General features: G+C 54.0%; 1 protein-coding gene across 17 annotated transcripts in view; it reads right to left on the minus strand.

Moving 5' to 3' along the window:
- Positions 1-15,493, minus strand: part of Ptprf (protein tyrosine phosphatase, receptor type, F) — an 83,193-nt gene that overhangs the window by 7,292 nt on the left and 60,408 nt on the right. For 4 of the 17 annotated variants that reach the window (XM_006502865.2, XM_030253361.1, XM_006502871.2 and 1 more), the window contains 12 exons: positions 15,191-15,384; positions 12,315-12,341; positions 10,950-11,067; positions 10,295-10,873; positions 9,525-9,622; positions 9,174-9,427; positions 8,995-9,088; positions 8,214-8,432; positions 7,722-7,876; positions 4,989-5,104; positions 2,508-2,540; positions 1,588-1,685 (listed from right to left, as the gene is read on the minus strand). In XM_006502865.2, the coding sequence (XP_006502928.1) occupies positions 1,588-1,685; positions 2,508-2,540; positions 4,989-5,104; positions 7,722-7,876; positions 8,214-8,432; positions 8,995-9,088; positions 9,174-9,427; positions 9,525-9,622; positions 10,295-10,873; positions 10,950-11,067; positions 12,315-12,341; positions 15,191-15,384 (1,985 nt within the window). The remainder of the gene's footprint in view (positions 1-1,587; positions 1,686-2,507; positions 2,541-4,988; positions 5,105-7,721; positions 7,877-8,213; positions 8,433-8,994; positions 9,089-9,173; positions 9,428-9,524; positions 9,623-10,294; positions 10,874-10,949; positions 11,068-12,314; positions 12,342-15,190; positions 15,385-15,493) is intronic. The other 13 variants (XM_030253360.1, XM_006502868.2, XM_006502866.2 and 10 more) reach the window with 6 other exon arrangements.

The following is a 15,493-nucleotide window of genomic DNA, read 5'->3' on the forward strand; positions in this document are numbered from 1 at the left end:
TCTCATCACTTCTGTGAGGCCCCACCCACCAGACACACCCACCATTGTGTTTGCTATATATGATTTTAGTGCATGCTGTCAGAACCACACACTCACAGCAACGATTACTGCTCTGTCTGTGTTTCTCAGTGACTGCGTCCCAAGGCCATCTGCTTCTACATGTCAGCATAGGGACTGGAATACAGTTAAGTGCTAACAACAGTCTGACAAATGACCTACAGACCATGAAGAGAAAGTTTCGGGAAAGCCCACAATAGATCTGGTGGCTTCTAGGACAAAGAAGGGCCTTTAAAGAACGCTCAGATGGGAGGGATGGAGGGGAGGTGGTAAGGTGACGGCCGTGAGCAGGGGCTTATAGGAAGGATGCCAAGGCGTGGGGCAGGACAAGGGCGAATACTGGTAAAAAACAAGGAAGGCCTCCTTGTCCAGAAGTTAAGCTAAATCCAGGCCACCCGGCTGACAGGCTCTGCCTCCACAGCAGAGGTGACACTGTTGCTGTGCAGAGGCATGCTCATCTGTCTACCTGCCAAGCTCAGTTTTCTTCTTTGGAAGCCTGGCCTGTCGCCTTTAGGATCTACCTGGCCCAGTGCCCTCGGAAGGGCAAATCCGGTACCCAGGGATATATCCCCCAAACATAACTCAAGAGTGGACACCTGACTAAAAGAGAGCAACCCCCTGGGTCCAGCTGAACAGATCTATCCATCATCTGTCCATCAGTCATCCTCTGAGGTGTATGCCAAGTGCTGACAAAAGAGCGGCCAGTACAGCAGGGAGACAAAGAAAGGGGGTCTCCTTAGCACTTCCTTTCTAACAAGGCTCCCCTGACTGTATGGCCTGGGAACACCCAAACGTCCCTGACAAAGAGCTGTGGGTGAACCAGGTGGTCACTGACCCTGAAGTCTGAGCTAGCAAACAGAGGTGAAGGCCAGAGTGAGGCGAACACTTGGAGGGCTTCCTGACTCCCCATCTATGAGCTATGTGTTTCGGCATGCATGTGTGATCACATGTGGGAGCGGGAATGGAAGCCGGGCTGAGAACAGACCCTCCCACCCTTCTCGGACAATGGTTACCATGTGGAGACTCAGTAACATTGTTATGCAAGACTGAAGTGCGGATGGTCATGAAACCAGCACAGGCAAGGTCTGGGTGGCTCCACGACTCCTCAGCTGTTTGACTCTAGGTAACTCACACCTCTGTTTGAGTCTGGTTTCTGGTATGTAAGACAAGACTGTGACAGTACCACTCCACGGGGGACCGAGTAAGAGGATGCTGTCCCGTACCTGGTAAGTGCAGGCCTGTTCTTGTTGGAGATTAGATATTATAGCCATTGCTACTAAATCAGTGTCTGCTTCTGCAGGCATCACCTAGCAGAGCCTTCTGAAGCATGTCCTAGGGTGACCACCAGAGGGCTATGGTGAGCCTGTGGGCTGAGCCCAACACCTATGACGGCCAGTTCCCCAACTGAACTTTGCTATTGATCTCCCTGGCCTACATCCCAATATCCTCGACCTCAGGTGGGACCCAGGACAAAACAAAACCAGACTTGGAGAGACTGAGGACACACGGTGGGAGTGGTGGGTGTCTCACCTCATACTCCTGGGAGAACTTGAGCCCATCGTTGGCTTTGAGGCGCTCAATATTGTCTGCCAGGTCAGTGATGGGGATGGGCGGGTGGTCTCGCATACCTGGGGGAGGTGGGGCAGACACATGGGTGGCATTAGTGTGAGTTCTGGTCAGGGTGGTAGAGACAGCCCAAGGCATGTGTGAACATGTGTGATCATGAAGTACTCAGCACTGGTGGCATGGAAACAACAGCACATGCGGCGGCGGCAACAGGAATGGAGAACACACAGTGGCTGGGCATCAGGGGAGGCCAGAGATGGAGGTGTGTGTACTGTGAGCACACAGAAGCATGTCCAGATGACCTGGTGCTGCACGGGACAACAGGGCTCTCTGCCTGCCAGGCCTGCCTAAGAGGAGCAAGGGGCTTCTTCCCACTAAGACGGGGCTTCGAGCTCAGGAACAGGGTGGAAGCTGGGCTCTTACCACACCTGTCTGAGACAGACACCCCCTTACCCCGACCCCTCATTGACGCCAGTCACCTCAGAGATTTGGTGACCCTGTCACCCCGGGCACCAAGTGTGTGGGTGGAATGGTCATGGAGCGCAAAGACAATGGCAGAGTGGCATAGAAGTAGGGAGAGAGAGAAGCAGAGATGGGGAGGAAGATACAAAGACAGGCAAGGGATCAGGACGGAGGCACACAGAGGGGTTGGATGGAGACCAGAGGAGGCAGGGACAAGGAGAGAGGGTGGGAGAGCAGATACAGGAGGAAGCCAGTGAGCACAGGAGGGGACAGAGAGAAGGGAGACGCCGGAAGGGGAGGGAAGGGATAAAGGCAAGGGGAAAAGGGCAAGGAGAAAGTGGGGAGACGTGAGGAAGTAGAAGAGTGGAGACACACTGAAGCCAAAGTGTCCCCAAACCAATGTGGGAACTTTGAAAACTAACTTGAGATATTCGGGCAACTGGGGGCACTGGAACCTGCAGAGAAAACAAACCAAAAGAAAACAATGGGACAGGAGCAGAGCTCAGGAACCCTCTTTCTGGTCACCTGGTTCTGCGGTTCGACACTGAAGGGACTGTAGGTGAAGGGCAAGAGGAAGGGGCACAGACAGAAAGAGTGGGTCAGCTCACGTGCCTTCCAGTAACAGACAGTCCCCCTCCCCCAAAGAGAGAGCTTCCAAGCAACATAGGTCTGAGTGGCCTCTTGAGACCCTATAATAAAGTCACTCCAGCCCAGCCCTCACCCCCTCAAAATCTGACCTTGGCCATTTTCAGATGGTCTCCATACCGGAAATGAAAAATCTTTTAAAATCTCAAGTTCCTCCCTTCTCAGGGATGTCATGTGCCCATGACATCCTTCACACACTGATATGGAAAAGCGTTCTGCATTCCCTTTTGCTGCTTTTCAACCCATGGAAATACTTCTGCCTGAAGGCTTGGGTCCTATACCTCAACACAGCTATGGGCCCTACCCTCTCAGTGCCACACTACGCCAGCACCTGAGACAGGGAACCTTTCTGCCCACACCTCTGCCTGCATGCTCCCCTATAACACCACCATCCTGCGGCCTGTTCCCTTCTCCCTTCCTGCTCGTCCCGGGAGAGTCTGCCCATTCTGAGCTTTGACCACTACCTGATCCTTGGTACCATTCACACTGGTGGCTCCCGGCCTGAGGTCAGCACAAAGTCCAGACACAAAGGCCTACTGCCACTTGGATATCCTCTATGGCAGCAGACACAGAACTGGCTTTGCATCCTTGTGTGAGCTCAGCTCACCTGCCTTACCACCTTCAGCTTCCCAGACTCTGTTCTTCTCCTGCCTCCCTTTCCTACCACTTAACTGCCTGATGTCTTCCCCAGGGCCCGCCCGCTCTCCACAGAAGCAGCCAGCTCTGCTGCTCCTCTGATGAAGACCTTCAATGACTCCCTTGGTCAGTCAGGATGAAGTCTAAGCTGCTCAGCCTGCCGGTCACGGTCACTTCTTGGCTCCAATGCTGCAGAAATACCCTTCAGGGGTTTAACTTGATGTATACACACTGTGCTTCCACTTAGAACCACCTCCAACCCAACTTTCTGTCTGGTGCCCACAAAGTGAGGCACCCTCTGAGAGCAGCCTCCTCTAACCACAGATTCACGCACTGGTTACAACAGCCCGCTGGGTCCACACGGAACACTTTCTCAAGACACGTGTCTTTGGAACTCAGTCGCCATGCTATAAGGAAGTCCAGGCTACACAAAGAGGCTAGCTCGTCTGCCAACTACCTCCCACCGGAACAAACCACCCTAGGGTTGGCAAAGTTCACTACCAAAGGCCAGAAAACCAGTGCTAAAGGCTTGCAGACACCCAGGGTTCTCTTCCACCTTCTAGTTGTCAACTGACCTTTGTAGTGCAAATGTCCCCAGAAATGAATGGGTGTGGTGGTGTGCTGGGCAAATTTTATTTATAAAGCAGACAGTGAGCTGTATTTGGCTCCAGGCCATAATTTGCCAGCCCCACTTTATAAGATTCTAGTTCCCAGCTTTCAAATCTTCCGGCTGAAGGCCTACCCTGGCTGGGTATCCTACCGTGCCCTGTCCCAATTCCTGACTCATAACAACTGTGAGAGAGAAGACATAATTACTGTTGTTTTAAGCCTTGAAGGTTAGGGGTAATTTGATGCGCAGTGATAACCACCTCACACAAACATAAGCCCTCAGTGTGCACACATGACTTCATTCACTCATTCCTTTGTTGTGTGCTCAAGCATCCAGCGAGAATCTACCACACGATAAACACAAGGACGGGTTGAGCCAGCCAGGTCCTGGAGCTACAGCTAGAGACTGTCGCTCTCTGAGAGACACCTCTGGGGTGTAGGGAAGGAGTGATATTCCAGGTGGAAGGAACAGTTCGAAGTCACATGAGAGCAGCTCAGGGGAAGGGACAGGTATTGAGCCTGGAGCAGGAACCCTACACCCTTGCACAGTGAACCTGAAATAGCCTTCATCAAGGGCCAGGTATGAGCCCCTCACCTACCATTCTGTCTGCTACAGCTTCTCACTTCTAACACAGCCTGGTGTGTGTGTGTGTGTGTGTGTGTGTGTGTGTGTGTGTGTGTGTGTGTGTGTGTGTGTGTGTGTGTTTGTTGTTAAGGGCCAGAGGGCAGATATTGAGACTGACCACTTGTGCCAGAGCTGAGGGCTTCAAGAGGTCTCTTACAGTCCATCTATTCAGAGACTGGAGACACACAGGGACCTCTGTTGTCTCTAGAAGTCTCCTAGCCTGTCCACCTGTTCAATATGGATGCCCCCATCCATCATGAAGTCCCATCATGTCAATTCAAACGGAACAAAAAAGGAAGAGAAGCAGCCAGAAGTGAGCGTGCACTAAGGTCTTTTGACAACCTGTGGGACTGAGCTGGAGGCCAAGAGGCCGAGGGATCAACCCTACCTGGGGTCTGGTAGTTAAGCCTTCGCATCTCCACAGGGTCAGAAGAGTGGGCCAACAGGGAGTCCTTCAGCCCGATTGACTGCTCATCCTTTGATGATGGGGAGTGTGTTCTCTTCCTAAAGAAACAAGAAGAGGCTAGTGAAAACTGGGAACAGAGGCAGCTCCCACGGCCCCAGATGTCTTCCCACCACCCCACCTTATCCTGGGATCTCTGGGTGTGAGCCAGGGGGAGAGCAGCGTCAACATGAGAGAACACAGGGTAGGGACAGGGCAGGGAGACGGCAGGTGTGGAGTGGGCCCAGGAGCAGTGCAGCGAGGGAGGGAGGCCAGAGAGGCTGGTGGTTCCTCTGGACAGGAGGCAGGTCACCGCTGGGCAGTGGCTGCTGTCCTTAACTCGACCCCAGCTGATGCAGCAGAAACCACCACGAGAAAACATGCACTGGTACACAGAACACACAAACGCCATCACGAGGGCCTGGGTCCCAGCTGCCTGGCTCTCAGGGCCAATGTCCAGAGTAGCAGGGGAGGGGCAGGAACAGCAGGGCCCTAGCCAGACAGAGTCCTCTCTCACTGGTGTCACCTTGCCCATCTAAAAAGGACAGGGTCAGACAGACTACTGGGGACCACGTGCAGCCCCTGCACAGGAGTGTCCGGGGAGAACTTGGAAATATGCCCGCACGTGTCTGCATCACGACACCTTTCCTTGCTGCTCTGCCGAGTGCAGAGGTGGCCTCTCGTAGGAATTAGGATGGAGAAATGGGAACCTAAGGAGGGTTCTGGAGAGCTCTGTGGACTCAGGGAAGCAATGGGGGCTGCAGCGTGCACAGCTCCAGTGGGGAGCATCTTCTGCGGAAGGGACAGAGTTGGACTGACATTGAATGTGATCGAGACTGCCCCCTCGTGCCCATGAGGATCCATCCAGAACTGGAGAAGCCTCCTGTGCTGAGCAGGCAGGTTGCTGATTAAAGCCACAGGCTAAGAGGGTTTGGTCAGAGCTCCACCCCTTCCTGCAGGCCCAAGATGTGCACAGGGATAAGTAGAGGGGGAGGCGTGTACAGAGAGAAGGAACGACTCCTACCTTTCTTGTTTACTAGGTCCCGAGAGACAGGCAAGGACAGAAGAAAGGAATGGTCATTGTTGCTGCTAAGCACTCAGCCCTCACATGACAAGGGAACCATGGGACTCTTATAAGGTACCCATAGGACAACCTCAGGGAGTTCACCTCCATGTACACACATCAGAACCTGAGTGGGGATGGTGAGGGTAAGTGGGTGGAGGGACACTGTTTAGTGACACCTATAGGTCTGTGACCGCAAGAGGAAGGAGGGAACTTGCCAGGATGGATTATGGGGTCCAGATGAGGGCAGGATAACGACAGGGAAGTGGGTACCTCCATGAGGTGACACATCACACATAGCACAGGACATGTTCAACAGCTAGCCATGTGCTAGCTGCTGGGGGCTCAGCACATATCCAGTGGGGCACTCTGGGGTAGATGAGGGGCTGTATAAAGATGGGACCAGGAGCCAGGGGTCTCTGAAGCACCAGAGACTAGAAGTAAGAACATGGTATGAACAGCTGCCAGGTGAGGGGGCACTGGGGCTGTGTGTGTGTGTGGGGGGGGGGCACTGCTGCAGAGCAGGAGCCAGGGGCCAAGGGACCGTATTTATTTGGTGTAATGATGTCAAGGGAAATGCTAAAGACACATTTAACCAGGCATTTCAACTGTCAGGCTCAAAGGTTAGGCTTTTTAAAAAAACTTTTTAAGTTTTTGTGCTACTGGCGATTGGATCCAGAACTTTGTACATGCAAAGGCAGGCACTCCACACCGAGCCAAAGAACCTCACCTTAAAAAACAAAACAAGCTGGGCAGTGGTGGCACATGCCTTTAATCCCAGCACTTGGGAGGCAGAGGCAGGCAGATTCCTAAGTTCGAGGCCAGCCTGGTCTACAGAGTTAGTTCCTACACAGAGAAACCCTGACTCAAAAACAAAAAACAAAACTTTTTTTTTTTTTTTGAGATAGCTTTTAGATAAGTTAGGCCTGGATCCTTCTACCTCAGTTTCTAGAGTAGCCTGGGAGACAGAAGCAGGCAGGTCTCTGAGTCTGAAGCCACCCTGGACTACACGGTAGGGAAGCCAAGGCTATACAGTGAGACCTCATCTTAAAAATATTAGGAGGAAAAAAATATATATATATTGGGAATGACCAAGACCAAGTAAAATAATTGGAAGCAGCTTGGAAGCTGACAGGATAGCAGGGCACCTCCAAGGACAGGTGCGACAACTACCCAAGACAGGTAAGTGTTGACAGCCACGTCTATGATGGGTCTTTAGTAAATGTCTGTTGTGTAATTCTCATGGGGATGTAGGTCTGCAACTCAGCCTGGACCTCTTGTGGGCCTAAGGAGGAGAGGAGGGCCTGGGCTGGTGATAGCCGTTACAGAGCCTGTCACTCGGTGGCAGAAGAAAAGTGCTTACAGCAGGACACCAGGAAGCTGTGGCTCCTTCAAACTGAAGATGACAGACTCACACATATAGACACAGACAGACACGCCTCGGGACACGCACAGTTCACCTCAGCCCTTCTTCATAAAGGCGGACCTGCACAGCCGAGTGCACACACACACACAGACCCGCTGTTTCCGTCCATCTGGGCACTTAACACTGCACCAGAGGGTACCAGCGAGGCAGGAGGCAGGTTCTGTCCCCCAGAACCAGGCGCGGCACTCACCTCTTGAACAGGAGGATGGCGATGACAATGAGTATGATGAGAATGACCGCCAGGACAGGGCCTGTCACCCACAGCATCTCGGGCTCCTCCTGCTGCTGTGCTGGCGTCACCTGGACTACAATCTCGTCCGAGTAGGGGCTGGAGGCGTAGCGCTTCTGGGGTCCAGGGAAGGAAGCAACAGCAAAGGCTATGAGCACAGCACAGCAAGAAAGCCCCACCCTCATCCATCAAACCCAGGGAGGGCACCGAGACCAGTGAGACCGACATGTGACAGGTCAGCAGGGTTACTGAAGCCATGTTAGGTCTGATCTTCACACCCTGAGGCCTAGTGTCATGGGATATCCAGTATAGGTCCTCAGGGGTGTCCTAGTCCTAGGATGCTGGAGTCTCAGGATAATGCAGACCCGGGGTCTCCTAAGGTCTGAAGCTGGCCTGGTCTTAGATTAAGCCTGGGGTCTTGGGGTTCTGAAAGTCATGCCAGCTCAGGCCAACCTGGTCCATGGGTTCCTTGAGGGAGGCGAGAACGAAGCACTGGTAACTCAGATCCGGAGACAGGGGCCGGTTGTAGAAGCCGCGGTAGCTCTTCTTGTCCCCCAGGGTGAAGGTGTCAGGGAGCACATCCACTTGGGCCGCCACATAAGGCTTCAGCCGCTCTGCTTGGCGCCGGCGCCTCCGCTGTTTCTCCTCGCCCTGCTCGATGGCCTCCAGAAGCTGGCAGAGGAGAGCACAGAGTCACACAAGGCCTGGGAGCCTCCTCCCCTGGGGCATTAGCTACTGAGGCAGATATAGAGGTTCCCTCTTCCTGGGGACCCTCATGGGCCTGGCCTGGCCATAGCCATTACAGGATACTTCTGACATCACAGCGAGACCCTCCTTGTAGCCTATAAGGAAGGGCCACATGAATAACCTTATCCTAATCAGAGAAAGCAGTTTTGACATGAGCTGTGAGGAGGAAAGAGGTGATTTCATCTGTTCAGGAGAACTTAGGCTTAAAGCTCTACACCACAGGCATCTCTGAGGTCCACACTGAGAGCTGCAGAAATGTCTCTAGTGACTCCTATACCATGGGATTCTTACCAAATACCTCCAGGGAAGTCCCTGTAGGCCCTTCCGGAGTTTTAAAAATTCTCCTGGGGATACTCCTCAGAGGTCCTCTCCCCAGAGAGAGAGAGAGCGGCTGACAGCCAGATTTGGACTCCTGGGGCAACACTCAGGGAAAGATGGCCACTGCCCACCACGTGGCTGCCCTCAGTACTGAACTTCCCCTAGGCACCTCGTCCAGCTCCAACTCCTCTGGTGTGTTCCATCTTGGTGCCAGCAAGTTCCCGCCCACACGGTCAATGGGCACCACCACAATGTAGAACCACCTGTGTGGACAGAGCAACCATCAGAACCTTCATCGATCTTTGCTACGCTCCCGATCTGCACCAGCCTCCAGCCTCCTCTGTACACCTGACTAGCGAGGGGTCCTGCACTTGAGGCATGGAGAGGGAGAAGCGGCCATCCTCTATAAAGGCGGAGGCAGGCAGTGGCTTCTGGGGTAGGAGGTCCGGGGCAGTGCGGATGGACACCAGGTGCTGTAGGCCCCCGGCGCTACTGCCACGATTCATCAGGACGAAGGAGTACTCCGTGTTGGGTTGCAGGTCTGCAATCAGCTTCCGCATCGAGTGCCCATCCACCTCCACGCTCTGCCCATTGTACAGGATCTGGAGGGGGAGGGGGAAGAGCAGCTGGGATCGGAATGGCGATGCAGAGCAGACATGGGAGGCAGCTCTGGTCTAGGTTGGCAGAAGTCCTACCCACCTTGAAGGGCACAGCTGACTTATAAGAGTCGGGGACCTCCCAACTGAGCAGCACAGATGTCTTCATCGCAGCGGCCACACGGAAATTCTTGGCAAACACTGTGGAAGCACGAGGAGGGAGTGAGATCTGTGGCTAGCTGGGCTGTGGTGAAGGGGCCCGAGGATGTGACAATGGCTGTAGCACAGGAGTAGGGGAGGGAGGGGCTATGGACTAAGGGTGACAACCAAGTACCCCAGGCAGCTTAACATGGCACAGTCCAACTCCTAACCCAGGTTCTTCCACAGTGAACACTGAACCGGCTGGGGATGCCACTGTGCCTGGGGCCACACCTCTGAAAGAGCATGGGTGGAAGCTCGGCTCAGACACTGGTTCAGAGTAGCCAGGGATTAGTGGGTTGTGGTCACAAGATGTACGTGGCCACACGGACTCTGGATGTCAGTAGGTTAGGCCCCAAAAGGTTAGTGCTACAGAGCAAAGTAGAGAGAGCTGCACACCCTAGAAGGTGATGTAGCAGAAAGAGATCAGTGGATCAAGATCACAAGAGATTGGAAGGCCACGCAGATAGGTCAGTAGGTCAAGGACAGCAGAGGTCAGGGCCACACACCCAAGGATGTGGTGCCTGTCCATTAGAGGTTAGTGGTCATGAGAGCGTGAAGTGTCACACAGCAGAAGCTGGTGGATCAGCTGCGAGAGGTCAGTGGGTCAAGGACAGCACAGGTCCCTAGGAGCAGTCACGCTTGGGCAGCCAATGCCATGATCACAGCACACACCTTGCTCCACGGGCATGGTCCGGGACTGGATGCTGGGGCTGAGAGGGCCGGCGCCTTTGCTGGTATGTGCACGGACCTTGATGTCATAAGTGGTGTCCGGTTTAAGGCCCAAGAGTGTAAGGTGTGTGTCGTTGGTGACATTCTGTAGTTCAAGCTGGCTGTTGATGTCACGGTAGACCACAGTATAGTTGGTGATGTGACCATTCCTCTCCGCCAGCACCGGCGGGTCCCAGGTCAGTTCCGTGGTAGATGTGGTCAGTCCTGTCACTCGAAGATTTTGAGGAAAGCCACTGGGCACATCCTCGGGGGTGGTGATCTCTTTCTCAAACTCTTCTCCTGGGCCAGCCCGGTTCTTGGCAGCGAGCCGGAAGACGTAGGTGGCCCCTTTGTGCAGGCCGGTGACTGTAAAATGTTGGTCATCCTTGCCAAAGTCTATGGTGTTGGGCCGCGCCTCGTCGGCCCGCCGGTATTGGAGACGGTAGCCCAGCAGCTCTCCAGGCAGCTCCTTGGGTGGGTGCCACTGCAGCAGCGCGGTGTGCATGGCCGTGGTGCTGACCATCATGGTGGGCCGTCCTGGGACTGAACAGCACGCACTGGGCTCTGGTGCCATCCTCCCTGCTGCCCACCCAGCTTTGTCCATGAACCCCTCACTCACCTGCCCCTGTTGTAGTAACCACCTTGGGCTTGCTTCGGGCACCATCCCCCTTAGTGGTGTAGGCAGCGACGGTGATGGAGTAGGTGGTCTCGGGGGTGAGGCCGCTGATGGTGGTCTCCTGAAGAAGGGGAAAGGCAGGTCCCATCATACTGCGTAAGAAGTTAGACTACCAGTCACCTGAAGACTGGAGCCTAGGGTGCCCCAGGTACACAGGACCAGGGTCCTGGGAGGTGAAGCTGGACAAATCCTTCCTCTGCTTCCTTTGCTGGAGGCAGGACAGCCAGGTGGGACGTGGGCTAGGAGCATGCCACCCAACCCAAAAGCCCCAGGCCTGGGGCAGATAGCTCATTCTTTGTTTCAGAGAAGAACAAAGGACCACACTGTTACTTTCATGCCATTGTGCTGTGAGTGACACCTCATGAGGTCTCTACACACAGACAGAGCCTTGCATGCACCAGGCACCTTCCATGCCTCTTGGCACGCAAATGCATACAGGCCACCATTCCTCTGGAATTAGCTGGTGCAAGGCCACTTATAAAAGAGCCGGGTAAAGGAGAGGGCCCAACCTACAACACTGTAAGTTACAGTGACCCTATCTACTCCGGTGACTGGGATATCCAATCCCTCCTGAGACCACATAAGAGGGAAAAAAAAGACAGGACACAGAATTCCCCAAACCCAGGAACACATTCCCCTCTTGTTTCCACCGATGCCCAAGAAGTCGGCCACTCCACTTCCTTCTACCTTGGCGGATCCTACCCACACACCCATCCAGCAAAGGCAATGTTTCCGGACATGCGGAGAAACACCATAGGAGACCAAGCCACGCCACACAGAGAGGAGGAGGAGGGGAGAGTACCACCATGGAGTAGGCATAGGGCTGTCAGCACCAGCCCTGGTGTCCCTCCAGCTCTAAGCCTCAGGTGGGGCCAACTGCAGATGCCAACAACCCTCTGCAGGGCCAAGCTGGAGGGTCTCCCAGGGCTCGGGCTCCAGCAGTGCCTGTGTTGGACCTGGCTCCCAGTGCTTCTCCCAGCCTGGGCCTGAGCAGGTGATTTTTCACTCTAGGGATCAATAAGGCCTAACGATCGGGATTGGATTTAACTCCATCCCCGTCTGGCCAGAGCAGGGGCCAGGTCCTGGTCGATTGTGAACATTGGCCTCAAATTGCTGCTCGACAGGCGAGGAGTACGGATTAGAGGAAACGCCAATCACTGCTCAGCCTGGTGCTCATGTCTACACGCCAATTTTCTCTGGATGTGGCTGGTGCCCTGTGGATCTCGGCAACACAGGCTGGGAGAGGGGGAGTGTCCCATGAGCCCAGTCTGACCCAGTCTTGCCCGTGCTTGCACACCTGTTACTTACATAGTCCTCGGACTCCTCTGGTCTCCACTGACAGCGGGAGAAGGAGAAAAAGGGAGACAGGATGGTGAAGGATTTGGCCTGGAGAGGACCTGGCCCATGGAGAACTGATAGATAGCTCTGAAGTACCCACTGAGGTGATAGCCCAGGACCAGTGCCCACTCAAAGACACAAGTTCCTGCATCATTGAGCACCAATTGTGTGCACCAGGCCTGTCGAGGGCAGGGAGACATGGTGGACTGTCAGATGTAGAGATAGACTTGACAGCTTAGGCAGAGGGAAGATATGTGCTTAGAGTCCCAATGTCCTGCTATGGTTGTTCAGCTTGCTCCCCCTATCTATCTATCTATCTATCTATCTATCTATCTATCTATCTATCTACCTCCCTCTCTTCCTCTGTCTATCTATATTATCTTTCTACCTACCTACCTCTCTCTCTCTCTCTCTCTTTCTACCTACCTATCCATCCATCCACTTATCCATCCATCCATGCATCCTGCTTTCAGCTGAGACACTAAATTAGAGTCACCTGAGCTGAGTGTCCTAGAACACAAGTGCTGGACTTACCGCTGGAGTGGGCCAAGAGTCAGGCTTGCCAGAGAGATAATAAAGGGTAAGTAGCCAGCTCAGAGCCTGGGCATTACCCCAAAGCCACAAGGAGACCCCACACCCCTGATTTCGATTCTACAGGTGCCTGGAGTCAAAATAGGAAAACTAGTTTCTTGGCTGGCAGTGGTAAATTCTAATGCCAGCGTGCACTGGTATGCTGGGTGAACAGGTATATGGAGTGAGGACTCTAATGTGAAGCCTTGTGGTCTTGAAACTAGGAGTTGGCTAGTGAGGGACAGGCCCTGTTTGGAGTCCTCTAGCCAGATCACCCTCATATAAGCTGGTCTGGCCTGTCCACTAGCCTGGTGCTGGAGTGGCCTGAGCTCCTGCTATTTGAGACAGTTCTGTCACAGTCTTTGCGACAGAATATAGAGAGGCTATAGAGTCCTGGAATTATCAGAGCGGGCTGGAACCAGGTCTAGTTAGGATTCCTTACTTGAGGGGAGCCCTGGTGTGAAGCTATCGCAGGTAGCCCCTCCTATGTCAGGTAGTGAGAGGAAAAAGACAGAGGGGTAGGTGGGAAAGGAAGAGGCTGTAAGAGGAGTAGGGAGAGGAGAGAAGGAAAAGGGGATGGAGAGTAGCTAGACTAAACTCCTACAGTGAGAGAAAAGACAAAAGGAAGGGACAAAAAGGGGGCGGAGGGTGGCGAGTCTCATCTAGAGGGAGCACAGGGGAGGCAGGCTGGGCTATGCACATCTGGTGGGGATACACACCACATGCTTCTTTCTGATCTTACTGGGGCCCAGGGCTGCACAGATGGTTCTATTGGGTGGATAAGGGCAGGCTGGGGTGTCCTTGAAAAGAGTCACACAGGGGATACCTAGGCCCTGGGGCCAGGCTGGATAAGTGCACCATCTGGTCTCCCACTGGCCCAAAGCAGAATGACAAAGTCCCAGGGGGTGGAAGGCTACAAGGGCAGGCCTTGTCTTCCGTGGCCTCCCTGGAGCCTGCTTGGGCATATTCCTTGTAAAGAACACAAATATGGGGACAATGTCCCTGGTCTTATTACCCAACCCCCTTCAAACTCTTGGGGACCAGCACACAAAAGTACTCGAAGTGACTTTCCTGAAACCACAGAGGCTGCAGCTGTGGCGCCAGACTCCTAGGATGGGAGGGGCTGGATGGAGTCATTCTCTGGATGTTTCTGAGCGGGTGTGTCTGCTGAGACTTTGTGAGGAGCCCTCAACCTGCCCCAGGAATGCAGGCTGATGAACACACCCACCTCCCCCACCCTTGGGTCCTTCAGCATAGACAGGTTGGGAGAAGAAAGAGGGTACCCTCTGGGTAGAAAAGAATTTTGGCTCAGAGGGTGGAGCTTAGCCAAAGGTATGAAAGCAGTTTGTCTGTGTGGGGGTTCATCCCTCAGCACAGCCTGCAGAATATGGGGTTCCCACTTGGTTGGGGAGGGAATCTAGGATCTTTCTGTTGGGACTTGAAGCTGGCCCAAGAATCATCAGGACCTGGTTCTAGACAGGGAGACCAAGGACAGACAACACAGTTTTTCCTATACTTGATTAGTCCTTTCCCAGGGTAGAGACTTGGTTCCTCTCCAATCCCTGCCACCTACATGCTGGCTCATTCTGGCCACACATATAATCTCACAGTATTCGGTGCTCCTTGATGGACTAGCAAGGTGGGGGTCAGAATACTGACCTCACTGTAAGCCTGTGGGCAGATGCCCCAGGAAGACAGAAGCTTCCAACAGAAAAGGGCTGGCAGGTCCAGCCCTGGAGAGAAACACTCAGGTCAAGAGCAGAGTGACACTCAGGTCATTATTTGCAGAGCTTTGCCTCAGTCACTGGCTTGAGGCCATGGAGGATGGAGAAAAGTCTTGTCTGCCCCTGGCTGTGCAGTCCAGGTGATGCTAAGAACAGTATTGCCTGGGACAGCAGTTCAGCTCAAAGCCACAGCAAATGTGCTTTCTGCAAACCACAAGGATGAAGCCAGTGTGCTGTGCAAGGAGCCTGGGGGTCTTTGGGAGCAGCCCCGTGAGCACTGGCAACTAAGACTGCTACCTGGGTGGAGGGGGTAGCAGGACCTAGGTTAGCACAGCTTAACAATCCTAACAGAAGAACAAAGTCTCTGGAACATGAGCCTCACCTCCCGATCTCAATAACTCCTGCCCAGACAGTCCAAGGCAGCTCCAATGACCATAAAAGGCATAACCACCTCTGAGGGCAGGCATTGGAGGGACAAATCTGGGCTCTAGGGGGTCACTGTGACACACTGGTCACTGTTTACCCTGCCACCTAGCACCGTCAATGACATACCTGAGCCTCAGCCAGCATGACATCCTGGATGATGGGTTGGCCTCGGGGCTCACCATTCTCCAACCGCACATAGGTGACCTGGTAGCCACGAATCTGTCCGTGCTGCTTGTTGGGGACGGGCAGCTTCCAGGAGACATGCACAGCAGTGGAGTTCAGAGGCTCAACCTCTACCTTCCGTGGTGGCCCGCTAGGCACTAGGGGCCAGGCAGAGAAGAGAGTCAGATATGGAGCAACAGCGCCTGGCTTAGGCACGTACAGCTAACTTTAGGGCCGTGACTCTGCACCTGCCCCCTTGGGAAAGGT

Source organism: Mus musculus, chromosome 4 (genome assembly GCF_000001635.26).
Source record: "Mus musculus strain C57BL/6J chromosome 4, GRCm38.p6 C57BL/6J".
Classification (NCBI taxonomy): Eukaryota; Metazoa; Chordata; class Mammalia; order Rodentia; family Muridae; genus Mus; species Mus musculus.